This window comes from Atheta coriaria, unplaced genomic scaffold, assembly GCF_025399875.1.
Source record: "Atheta coriaria isolate IRGN ID8LTWV9N9 unplaced genomic scaffold, Caltech_Dcor_3.1 hic_scaffold_6_pilon, whole genome shotgun sequence".
NCBI classification, from domain to species: Eukaryota; Metazoa; Arthropoda; class Insecta; order Coleoptera; family Staphylinidae; genus Dalotia; species Dalotia coriaria.
In genome coordinates, this window is record NW_027045448.1 from 895,317 (window position 1) to 906,582 (window position 11,266).

At 36.2% G+C, this 11,266-nt stretch overlaps 4 protein-coding genes across 5 annotated transcripts in view; 2 read left to right on the plus strand and 2 right to left on the minus strand.

Annotated features, from left to right (window-relative positions):
* Positions 1–3,523, minus strand: part of LOC135793286 (neuronal calcium sensor 2) — a 35,908-nt gene extending 32,385 nt beyond the window's left edge. The window contains exon 1 of the mRNA XM_065304181.1: positions 3,097–3,523. The gene's annotated coding sequence lies outside the window, so the exon portion shown is untranslated. The remainder of the gene's footprint in view (positions 1–3,096) is intronic.
* Nca (neurocalcin homolog) overlaps positions 1–6,140 on the minus strand; it is a 40,668-nt gene extending 34,528 nt beyond the window's left edge. Inside the window, exon 1 of one of the 2 annotated variants that reach the window (XM_065304179.1) lies at positions 6,000–6,140. The gene's annotated coding sequence lies outside the window, so the exon portion shown is untranslated. Of the gene's footprint in view, positions 1–3,542; positions 3,751–5,999 lie in introns of those variants that run through there. The other variant, XM_065304178.1, reaches the window with a different exon arrangement.
* A 407-nt stretch (positions 6,141–6,547) lies between these two features.
* Positions 6,548–7,412, plus strand: SmD1 (small ribonucleoprotein particle protein SmD1). The gene is made up of 2 exons (XM_065304166.1): positions 6,548–6,687; positions 6,855–7,412. The coding sequence occupies exons 1-2, from the start codon at positions 6,674–6,676 to the stop codon at positions 7,207–7,209; spliced, it is 369 nt and encodes a 122-aa protein (XP_065160238.1). The 5' UTR covers positions 6,548–6,673; the 3' UTR covers positions 7,210–7,412.
* A 466-nt stretch (positions 7,413–7,878) lies between these two features.
* On the plus strand, positions 7,879–11,048 carry Cpsf5 (cleavage and polyadenylation specificity factor subunit 5). Its single transcript, XM_065304165.1, has 6 exons — positions 7,879–8,298; positions 8,373–8,637; positions 9,404–9,569; positions 10,325–10,439; positions 10,505–10,587; positions 10,646–11,048. Exons 1-5 carry the CDS (start codon positions 8,126–8,128, stop codon positions 10,524–10,526), a joined length of 741 nt encoding a protein of 246 aa, XP_065160237.1. The 5' UTR covers positions 7,879–8,125; the 3' UTR covers positions 10,527–10,587; positions 10,646–11,048.
* The last annotated feature ends 218 nt before the right edge of the window (positions 11,049–11,266 follow it).

The window sequence follows — 11,266 nt, forward strand, 5'->3', positions numbered from 1 at the left end:
GACAGCAGGAAAATAAAGCCGTTAATGGCTTGCAGGTGATTATACCAAAGGTGTGGCTGGCTGTCTGGCTGAGATTGCGAAGATGATGACGTTATAAACGTAAGCTGTTCGTGGAAAGCACAACGCTGGTATATTGTTTATCATATCAAGTGCAACTCTATAAACACGTCGAAAAACATTTTTCCGCACCCAAAAAAAACACATACTTTTAAAGTAGGATAAAACACTAATAGCAAACCTCGGCAAACAAGATTTAAAACTTCTGCAAGTGCAGTAATATAAAAAACACGCCTGAAACTTATCAAACTTAGACACTTATAACTTACAAGCTCCTCATTTCGCGCCTGTTAGAGGCGTGCCGCTGCTTGTGGTGTGGTTCAGCAACCGGGAAGAAGAGACCTGACGCAAATTCGTATTTGTTGTTGTAATATGCTCGTGTAAATAGTCTTTGAAGATAGCCCGTCGCATTACGATTTTATCGCCCGCGTTCGTTCATCGTCCCACCGCTGCGCAGCGCTGGCCAGCGTAACTCGACGCGCATTCAAGGCGCGTTTAATGAATACTTAATGGTTTATGTTATGACGTCAAAGTGCATTCCTTAAAAACGTCCGTGTTTTGCGTGCAGCATTACACGGCGGAATAGTTTGAATGTAAATACAAATATCGCACTTAATATTTCACACTGCTATGTGCAATGAGGTTTCGAATAGCCAAAGAACAACAAAAGGGAAAGTTTAATTTGATTGAATAATAAACCTGCTTACAAGAAAACGTAATTGAAAAAATAAGCAGTTACCTGTAGAACTTCCATTAGCATTCCTTTTGTGGTAATTTTTATTAAACACAAATAACGGTAATTTTTAAAGATATTTCAATATAACTTGCGTGACGTGCCAAACTAATCGATGAAAAGGTCGTAGAGTAATCTGCATACTCCCTCGCATTTTATTCTAACCAGCGTTCTCAATAAAAATTATTATAGAACTTTCGTTAATAACTTTTGATTAAGATTTTCGCTATTTTTATATTTTTATAAAATTTATAATTTTAGAATATGTAGAATATTGAGTACCAACGAATAGTGAGTGAGTCCTCTAGGTGGGTATATATTTAAATCCACTGGGAGAAAAAGCGATCTATTTTCCATTCTATTTGATAGTTTCTGGGCTATGAAATTGTTTGAAAACATGGTACAGTGTGTACTCGTACTGGAAATGTACCATACTAAAAACATATTTAGATTTGACATGATTTTAAAAACTTAATTTAAAATGATAAAAGAAATTCTTTTAAAGAATACAATAAAATGGACGAAAATACTGAATAAAAATAAAATAACTGGCAATACCTCCCTATATAACTATTTTCCGGGCCTACGCGATAAATAGAATCAGTTTTTTGTGAGCAAAAAAAAGCAAAAAATAATCTGACAGTCCAGGTGGGCACAAAAAAACCGTAAATCGTACTTGCACATTTTTCCATTGCGCCCCACTGGCATTATGTGTATCCATGGAAAAAATTTCCAAACGAATTCAGGATTTCGACGCATATCAAAGAGATTTGTGCGTGGGAGAAGTATTGACGTGGCCGATAAATATCCGCGTGCATGGCTACAACGCACAAAATAACATGAAATATTTAATTATTCAAACACAGTGTGCAATTCTAACCAAGTACTGTTTTTCTCTTTCAGATCTAGTTTTGGATTGTATGTCAATTACTAACCATTGTTCTGTAATTTGTCACATCACAACATATTATATCAATAATAAATACAACTGTTTTCCCATAAATTCATTGTCAAAGCTCTATTATAATAAATGTTTTATATTCATTAAATTGAGCTGTGCACATATTACCAAAGATTGTATCACGGAATACATTCAAGTGAATATTGTGGTGCTCCGCCTGGAACGCATGCAAACGCAGCGCTAATGTGATTCCCATAGTGAAATTTATTTTGCGTGTCTGACCTTAGATGGTAGTCGGCGATTAACATTAGAATTTGAATTTATTGCCCAGAGCGCACATGCCAGCTAAATAAAGAAGAATAAAGCACGTTCGTGCGTTGTAAAATCCGTTAAACCCCGACAGCCACAATAGCACAGCACTCTGGGGTGCTTTCAATTTCCCTCACACACTCACATCCAAACTACCCCAACATTCTAGGACACTTTTTTCATATTTTATTGCTTTCCTATACGTCGCGCAGCTCCTCGGAGCGTTATAATATCATCGCGATGGGCGGTGAATGGATTATTTACCAAGTTTAAAAATAAAATGTGCACTTCATGCTAATTACCACCTACACTATCAGCGCACTTGAAATGGATGGGAAGTATGGGAAGTGCGGCTAATGAAGAGCCTGGTGTGCTCGCCGCCTTTGCCTTCGTGGACGAATGTGTGAACGATCGAACGAATGAACGCTTTCCGCCCCAGTTGCAATTAGGGGCAGGCAGCACGACGTTAAACGATCAAAACCGGCAAAATCTATGTGGCACATCTACATGCACATTCACATTTCCGCCCACGCCCGACATCCTAACTATTGGACATTTGAAACGCCGAAAACTTTGCAAATAATTATAGATTATATAGATACTAACCAAAAACACTAAAATCGAGTTGGAAACATTTAACACTTTCCAAATAACATCGTTAAATTGCGTGCAGACAAATAAAACCGTTATTTTTTCGCCTGGCAAATAAAACAAACATGAAAAATGTTTACGAACGTCAATGGAAATTAACAAAACCAATGAAATCAATACCTTGCCACGCCGCAGAGTTCTAATTGATTAATTCAAGGGTAATGAATTACTGCGTCAGGATGATGTACATCCGAGGGAAAATCTTTACCGCGCAAGGACAGTAACCTTCGGCGCACTCTGTGAGTTCGCGTTGCAACCAGATGAGCTTTCGTGCAGGGAACTGCGCTGCATGTCACCCAACTGTATGATTCTCAAACCAGCCGCACTGCGTTACTGCACAGAGCAACTTATTTAATAATAATGAACGAAAACAAAAAGCATGTGTTCCATGCACGTCATTAGTGTTCACACACCGAAATAATACAAATAGAAAGCAAACACTCACCAGATAGTGTCATGTGTCAGGTTCCTTTTGCATTCGCTGGGTTATCCTCTTGCAATCCATTCAGATGACTAATACTCCTCTTCATATTCCTCCAAGTCTTCATGTTGCACATGTGTCGATGTGACTTAAAACTACTTAACTCTAAATACCCTAATAATATTATACAATCAGACATTGCATACATTTTAAGACACTATTGCTATTAAGGCCTAAGTGTGAAGACAGCTAACCAAATATTCCTGTTAGATAAAAGATAAACAAATGTCACGTCGCTGTTTACATCTATCTACGAACCAGAGAGATATGCGATGCTGTGTGTTTGTTAGGTTTGGTATATCACCGAATGTGTGTGTGTTATTCTTCCTGAAGGGTTGTGGAGTCGTGAAAGATTCGCGAATGAGCACGTAAATGTGTTGATACGCAGCGATGGCGTCGGCCGGACTCACATAATCTGCACGTGGAGTCTCGCTAGGGCGTTGATGGTGCACACAGGCAGTCGCCAGCATTGGAAATTCGCCGTCAACTTTTGAATAAACAGCACTTGGCGAACACATAAACTAATGAACCCGGACGGTCGCCATGTTTACGTCGGTGCGATGTGCGATTGCGCGCCGCGGCCAGACGTCGGAGCCGCACTGTGAGCGAGCGCTCGTGCTTTCGCCATCTGCTCGCGACTCCGGCCGCGAGTAAAGCCGAATACAAACAGAAACAATTCTGCAATATTAATTACGGCCTACACAATCTATAAATCATCAAAGCAATTTAAAGCCTGCGCCAGGATTAAATTACAGCTGATGATTCGCACTGATATCGAGTGCTGGAATGTGTAGAAGAACGCGAGCAAAAGTTGAGTTTTGTCGTCAACGTGTGTAGTAGGCTTTACATGTGCAAAACATTCGATGAACGGCGCGCGGCATTTAAATTTGACCTATACCACTAATAACGGCTTACATGCTGACAAGCTCGCACATGAGTTGCTTTTACAATACATACTATCCCCCACAGTCGCTCGCGCTTCGATTAATTTTACATTTTACTTGTGTAGATGTACACGGACCCTTTGTAGTAAAATTAACATCCTACCACCCGAGATTGTATCAAGATTGCGTCAGCTTTGAGTCTTGCGAATTAAATTTAATTTTGGCGTCTGCTCAAAGTGCCGGAAATGAAACAGCGGTAAATTATATTAATTACTTATTGTTTTATTGCGCCACTGTTATCAAGGATTCATTTTGTGCTTTCTTATTGAATTTCTTATGAAAAACATTCTTTAATTAACTGAGAGTAAGCAAGATTACGTTGTACAGGGTCAGGAATAAAAGAATATTGCATATTGTTATGTAAAACTATGCAGAATGTGAAAACTAAAGTTTCATTTCTGTTTTACTCTGATTTGCATGGTAACCTAACCTCAAATTTTACACTTACATAACCTGTGTTAAATTATATGTCACTTTAAAGCTTATTTTATTGTTGACAGAGCTGACGTTAATGTTTTTGAAGTTAGTTTAAAATTGACACTTCAACTTACTCATATAAATTGCACTTTGCAAAAATATTCATTAAATAAATTTTATTTTAACTAATAAAATTATTAAGTTAAGAGTTTATTGGTCACTAAAAATTTCAACTGTCACCAGCTTCAAGTTTTTAATCAATACATTTATATCCGAATTAAATAAACAATTACGCCCCGAATTAATTTACTCACGTTGAAACCAGTGGGAAAAACTAATCATCCACTGTTCATCGTCACCAACACGCAATAAATTGACCATTAGCTAAACCGCGAGCAAGTTTACGACTACTTGCAAACATCTATTGTCACATGTAATGTAGGTAGGCAAGTACGTATCGCATTCCATTTTATAATGAGACTATCCGCCTTTATAGTGAAATATGAGCTACAAATTAAAAATTACAACTACCATTTGCGTACATAGAGAATATTTACTGGGTGTGTTATAAATTTAATGGTGGAATGAATAGAAATTATATGAAAACTACAATTTTAACATTTCATCCTGTAGAAACATCATAATCGATTTTGCGAGACAGGTGTTTACAATGTGTTTTTATAAAGCAACACAATAAAAAACTTAAACATTGGAGATATGACTCAAATCTATTATATTTTCCAACTGATGCTTAACACACCCTTACTAGTTTTTGTAATAAAAAAAAAATTTGAAGAAAAATGTGTCAAAAGTAAGCGAAAAATAAACTTTTTCCTACTCAAAGTGTAAACATGGCGTATCTAAATATTATATTGTACATAGTTTAGATAGAAAATATATTGCATCACCTTTTCCGTGAAAACAGTGAAAACAACAAACGCGAAAATTATATATCGATTGCGACGCGCGTTCGAACGCTTTTTCCCATCAGCACGCGCGAGCGCCCGAAGCAGAAGTTACAATGTTTCGCGCATTATAAATTAAAATGAAGCTAATTAAAAAAGCTGCGAGCGCACACACGCGACGAGACGCGGGGCGAAAACGAACGCGATGGGAAAGCTGCGTTTGGCTGCGTTCTATTTTCGCATACGACTACCATAAACGAAGTTGCGCTGAGACGTCGAGAGTGTGTGTAACATTATTTATAATGTTACGGCACGGCGATGAGTCTATTCCACACACAGCTAGGGCTAATCAAATTACAATGCAATTTGGCAACACGCCGCCGTGCTAACTCTTATTTTTGTTCTATACAAGGATTACGTGTGGAGCGTGGAGTGTCGAGGTGACCGTGCAGCAATTTATAAACGGATATTACTTGCGATAGTTTTTGATTCTGCACACAGCAAACGATTATTTTCGAAACTAAGTTATAAGATTAATCATCGTTGAATGTATGTTTTCACGGATGTCTGTGATTCGCAGGGAAGAGTGGAGGCTACTTACAAATATAAATAGAGTGTAACTGCGATAACTTTTTTTAAACACTTTGGTTTAGAATGATGGCGATGAGCGCGTTGAAGAGTTTTGAATGCGCACCTGGTTGTTTATTTTATTTTTCAGCGGCTAATCTAACGACTGCTACGCCTCTAGTGTATTCAACAAACACTATTTTCTAAAACAAAAGCTCGTGTCAAAACAAAAGAAAGTTGTTTATTTTTTACATTTTATTATTTGCCGTCAGGCGTCGCCACTGAACAAAGCTTGCGAAAGTTGAACTAGAGCGTTTCAGAAGTAATAATAAATTTCATAGAGACAAAATAGTATGAACTTGTTAACGCAGAATTTAATAATTAACATTAACCAGTTTTAGAATCATGTTTAAATACACATTACATTTCATTTTATAGAATTTTGCGTAAAACACATTCTAATGTAAAACTAATTTACTGCTTATAATATTTTATCTCCCTGTTTATATATTTGTTATACATAATATGCATTATATACATTATTATACATTATGCATCTGTTTAAGAATTTTCAAATTTGAATCATTCGATGTTTTCTTTACTTTCGTATACACCGGTAGTTGGCGCTTCCAAGCCAAACACAACGCATTCTCAACGTTAAATTTGCCGGCATTTTTCACAAATAAATTCAATAAAAACAACACAACAATGAAGCTAGTAAGGTAAGAAATGATTTTCTTTTTCTAAAAATACACAACCACTATTTATTAATAGCAAAAATAGTGAATAAAACATTATTACGCCAAACTAACCTAAAAATTTCACACCGCTTATAAAAACCGCAATTATTTTCATACTTTCAAATGCTGTATATATCATGAATTTTTAGGTTTCTTATGAAATTGAGCCATGAAACAGTGACTATGGAGCTAAAAAACGGCACACAAGTACATGGCACAATCACAGGTGTTGATGTTGCAATGAATACACATTTGAAAGCAGTCAAAATGACTGTTAAGAATAGAAATCCAGTCACTTTGGATACATTAACAGTGCGAGGCAATAACATCCGCTATTATATCCTGCCTGATAGCTTGCCGTTGGAAACGTTGTTGATAGATGACACACCAAAAGCCAAGGCCAAAAAGAAGGAGTCTGCTCGCGGGGCGGCAAGGGGGCGAGGCAGAGGCAGGGGTGGACGTGGAGGTCCGCGTGGTCGTGGAAGAGGTCGGGCACGCCGTTAAGTGTGCACACACAGGGTTCGCGACCTTCGGTTTATTCATACTACATTCATTATTTTTTAAGTTAAGGAATACAAATAGAATATGTGTTTGTAAGAGGCAGGATGCTGATCTAAGTTTATTTTTGGCATTTACATCTGAACTAATGCAGAGTGCATGTGATTTTATATCAATTATGTAATAAAATCAAATGAAATCGGAAATAATTGTGTTGAGTTTTATTTCTTCTGTGATTCTTATATCTCCTTTACACATTTTTATTAAAAAGAAGCTTAGATTATGTACATATGTGGAGCTTTTGCATCTCCTAATTTTTCGCGAGTACTATCAACCGCTCTTATTCCTCAATTGGTAAAGTATGGCTACATATGTAATAGACTGATGAAAAGAATAAATTTGACTCAAATTACAATAACCAAGAACAAAATATTCGAAATGACACAGGTAGCGCCATCTACAAGCCTAATACGTAAACATGTAGAAAGATGCCAAACAAAATATAGAATTAATAAAATATTTGTTTATTTTAATTAAATCTTTCTAATACAATGCAATTAAAATTGTCCAATACTACCTACTATGCATTTGATAAAAGAAGTAGAAGTTAAAAACCCGTAAAAGTTAGTGCGCAATAAGTCCGCGCATTGTGACTTGTACACTACCCCTGCTTCCCACTTCAGCTTTCTTCAGCATTTTGCATTTAGCAAATGGCTGTCTGCTGTTTCTGTTTTTACCGCTTCTGTTTAACCGGTCTTGATTATTTACCAGCACACGTTTGCGTTTTTCACTTAAATCTGCGCGAAGAATCCATAGTTTAACAGTAACCGTTCTAGCCAAGTTAATAGGCCGCATCAGTGTGTGTATTAAATTAATATTAACTTGCGGCATCTATTCGTGGGTATAGTGTTGGCCGAGTGTTATGTCAATGGCTTCTATGAACGCCGCGCAATTGAAGCAAAACAACATGGCAGGTACAGGCACAGGTTGGCCGCGTCGAAACAGCCAAAGTTCCAATAACTCCGCCGCCGTAACAGCTTCATCCACTTTCGATCAGAAATACCCATCGGCGGCACTCAATCGCATCATCAATTTGTAAGCACATTCATCACTTTTGCCGCTAGAACGCGAAACTGTTTACTTAACCTTTATCTTGTTGCGCTGCGTAGATATCCGTTGACGAATTACACTTTCGGCACCAAGGAGCCGCTCTTCGAAAAAGATCCAAGCGTGCCAGCGCGTTTCCAACGCATGCGAGATGAATTTGAACGTATCGGCATGCGACGCAGCGTGGAAGGAGTTCTATTGGTGCATGAACATGGCCTCCCACATGTTTTACTTCTTCAACTGGGCACAACATTCTTTAAACTACCAGGAGGTGAACTGAATCCTGGTGAAGATGAAGTTGAAGGACTCAAACGTCTGTTAACAGAGGTATGTGTGGTTTAGTATATTGTTTTCCAATCTGGGTCTCTGTGGCTGTTACAATCTATTATAAGCTCTATTACACCCAATATTAATTTATGCTATTAAATAGGACAAAATGTGGAAAAAGCCAAACAGATAACTGGAAATTATCTTGGAAGATTGTATTAATTTATGAAAGAATTGTTAATTTAAGTGCTGGTTTGATTTGGGAAACAACTCTTCATTGTAAAGTGTTGTTACATAAGATTAATCGGACTGTAAAGATCTATGTAAACGTGTTTGAAATTTGTTATCATGCGCGGAAATATCTTGTTGATTGTGAAGGAAAAGCTTTACAATTGATTGTTAACTGTAATTCAATCGCCCTGTAACTTCTCACTTCAGTTGATTCTTGTAAATGATGTAAAACGTCAAATGGCAATTAATGTGTAATACTCGGGCTTCCTTTTCGGATACATTCAAAATTAATTATTTAAAATCAGTTCCCACAATGTATAATATCTTCATATAATTGTACTACTACCACTACTATTGCATACATCCAAAGGGAAGCTCCCTCTTAATTTTATTTTAATCGTTCATTGTTTTGACTCTCATTGTGTAACAACTTATGCCTAACTTATTGCGATATGTTTTCATTTTTTGAACGAGTTTTTCGTGTAAAAAAAAAGTAATAATGCATTAAACAAGAGGACGACGCATTTGGTTAAAGAAAATCTCGAGACTGGGGCAAATTGGGAACATGTGAAAACGTTGTGAGATGTTGTTACAGACCCTGGGCAGGCAGGATGGCGTCAAGCAAGAATGGCTCGTCGAGGACATCATTGGCAACTGGTGGAGGCCGAACTTTGAACCGCCGCAATATCCCTACATACCGCCGCATATAACAAAACCGAAGGAACACAAGCGATTGTTCCTTGTACAACTACAAGAAAAAGGTTACATATATTGAATTTACACTCTTTAATTACTATATTACTCAGCTCTTGCCAAATCAGATACATCTGACCGAAAAAATACACACAATTATCAGTAGGACATTAGGATTGTATATTTAGGTGTTTGTTACGTAGGTTTCTGCGCCGAAATAAACACTCGACTGTCTTTTGATTTTAAATTTATAAATGCTAATGTTAAAGTCTTGTATTTTCAAAATACTAGTTAAATGTATTTGCTATGTTTTCCGGTTTGGTGATACATAATAATTGAGTTATGCCTTGCTACTTAAATAACTGATATTCAATAGTCTCAACAATGTGTTCAATACTTATAATACTGAAAATTGTACATTTACAAAACATCCAGCGGTGATTATTCAAAAGAAATCGTTAGCGAATTGTTAATTAGCTTGTTTCATATAAACATGTTTTACTCACATGGCTAGTGATCTAATTACTGTACTGTTGTTCATTTGTTCATTAACCATTGAAAGAACAAAAAAGGAGATTTTATTGTAATGTGTGTGACTGACGTGATCATTTTGATTTACGAATTTTAATTTTAATATGCAGATTATATTTTTGTTATTTTTTTGGTTGTACATAAACTCATACTCGTATAAAAACAAATAATACCTATATATATTGTAAATTAGTTGTTGTGAACTGTATAAGTGTAATTAAGATTATAGCGTGTGCGTGTATTTATGTGTGCTCGAGTGCCTGTACTAATATTGTTTGCGTTTTGTTTACAGCTTTGTTTGCGGTGCCTAAGAACTACAAGTTAGTAGCAGCACCTCTCTTTGAACTGTACGACAATTCGCAAGGATACGGTCCGATTATTTCTTCACTGCCACAAGCGCTGTGCAGGTAATTTGATTGCAAATTGTAACTACTTTGTTATTTATAGTAATTGCATGGAATTTCTGTTTCAGATTTCAATTTATATACATGTAAAGTATGAAGATTGCAAGGTGAACAAGGATGGATCTGTACATGTGACTGAGTGTTGAAAAATGTATGGTTTACCTACTATTTGTTTTGCTTAAACCTCAATTAATTAAGTTTGTTTGCAGATGATTGAAAGCTTCACAAATTTGCATCTTTGGACAATATGTATGTAAAGCATTTTATAAACTGGGAACTTCATATTTTCTTGAAGAAGTAACAATGAATGGCAGGATAATTCTATGAGTTTTTAGCACAACTTACTTTTTAATTGAATAGCATTACTTTATATGACATACGATTTTGTTGTATGTATTTATTTGATGGCGTATGGTTATGTCGTCGCTCATTCACATCAACTAAATAGATAATTAGTACAAATATTATTTTTATGCTATTTATTAGCTTACTGACTTTGGATTAATTGTCAAATAGTGTTCTAGCTACACGATTTAGTCACCACATGTAAAAACTTAGTTATAATTTACACAAATGAAATAAAATATTGGATTAATAAATAATTACTGCAGAGATTCACATCTTTATTCAGCAAAAAATAAAATTCAGCGAAAATCTACGATAAAGTCGTGTGGGTTACAACATTTACAATTCAAGCTTCGATGATCTATAATATTTTAATTGTGACTAAATTATAGACATAATTAGCATTTTTCGTTTCTCTAAAATAAAATTGCAAGTCTTATTGATGGAATCGACATTTTTACAAAATAATACGTGAACGAAGTCGC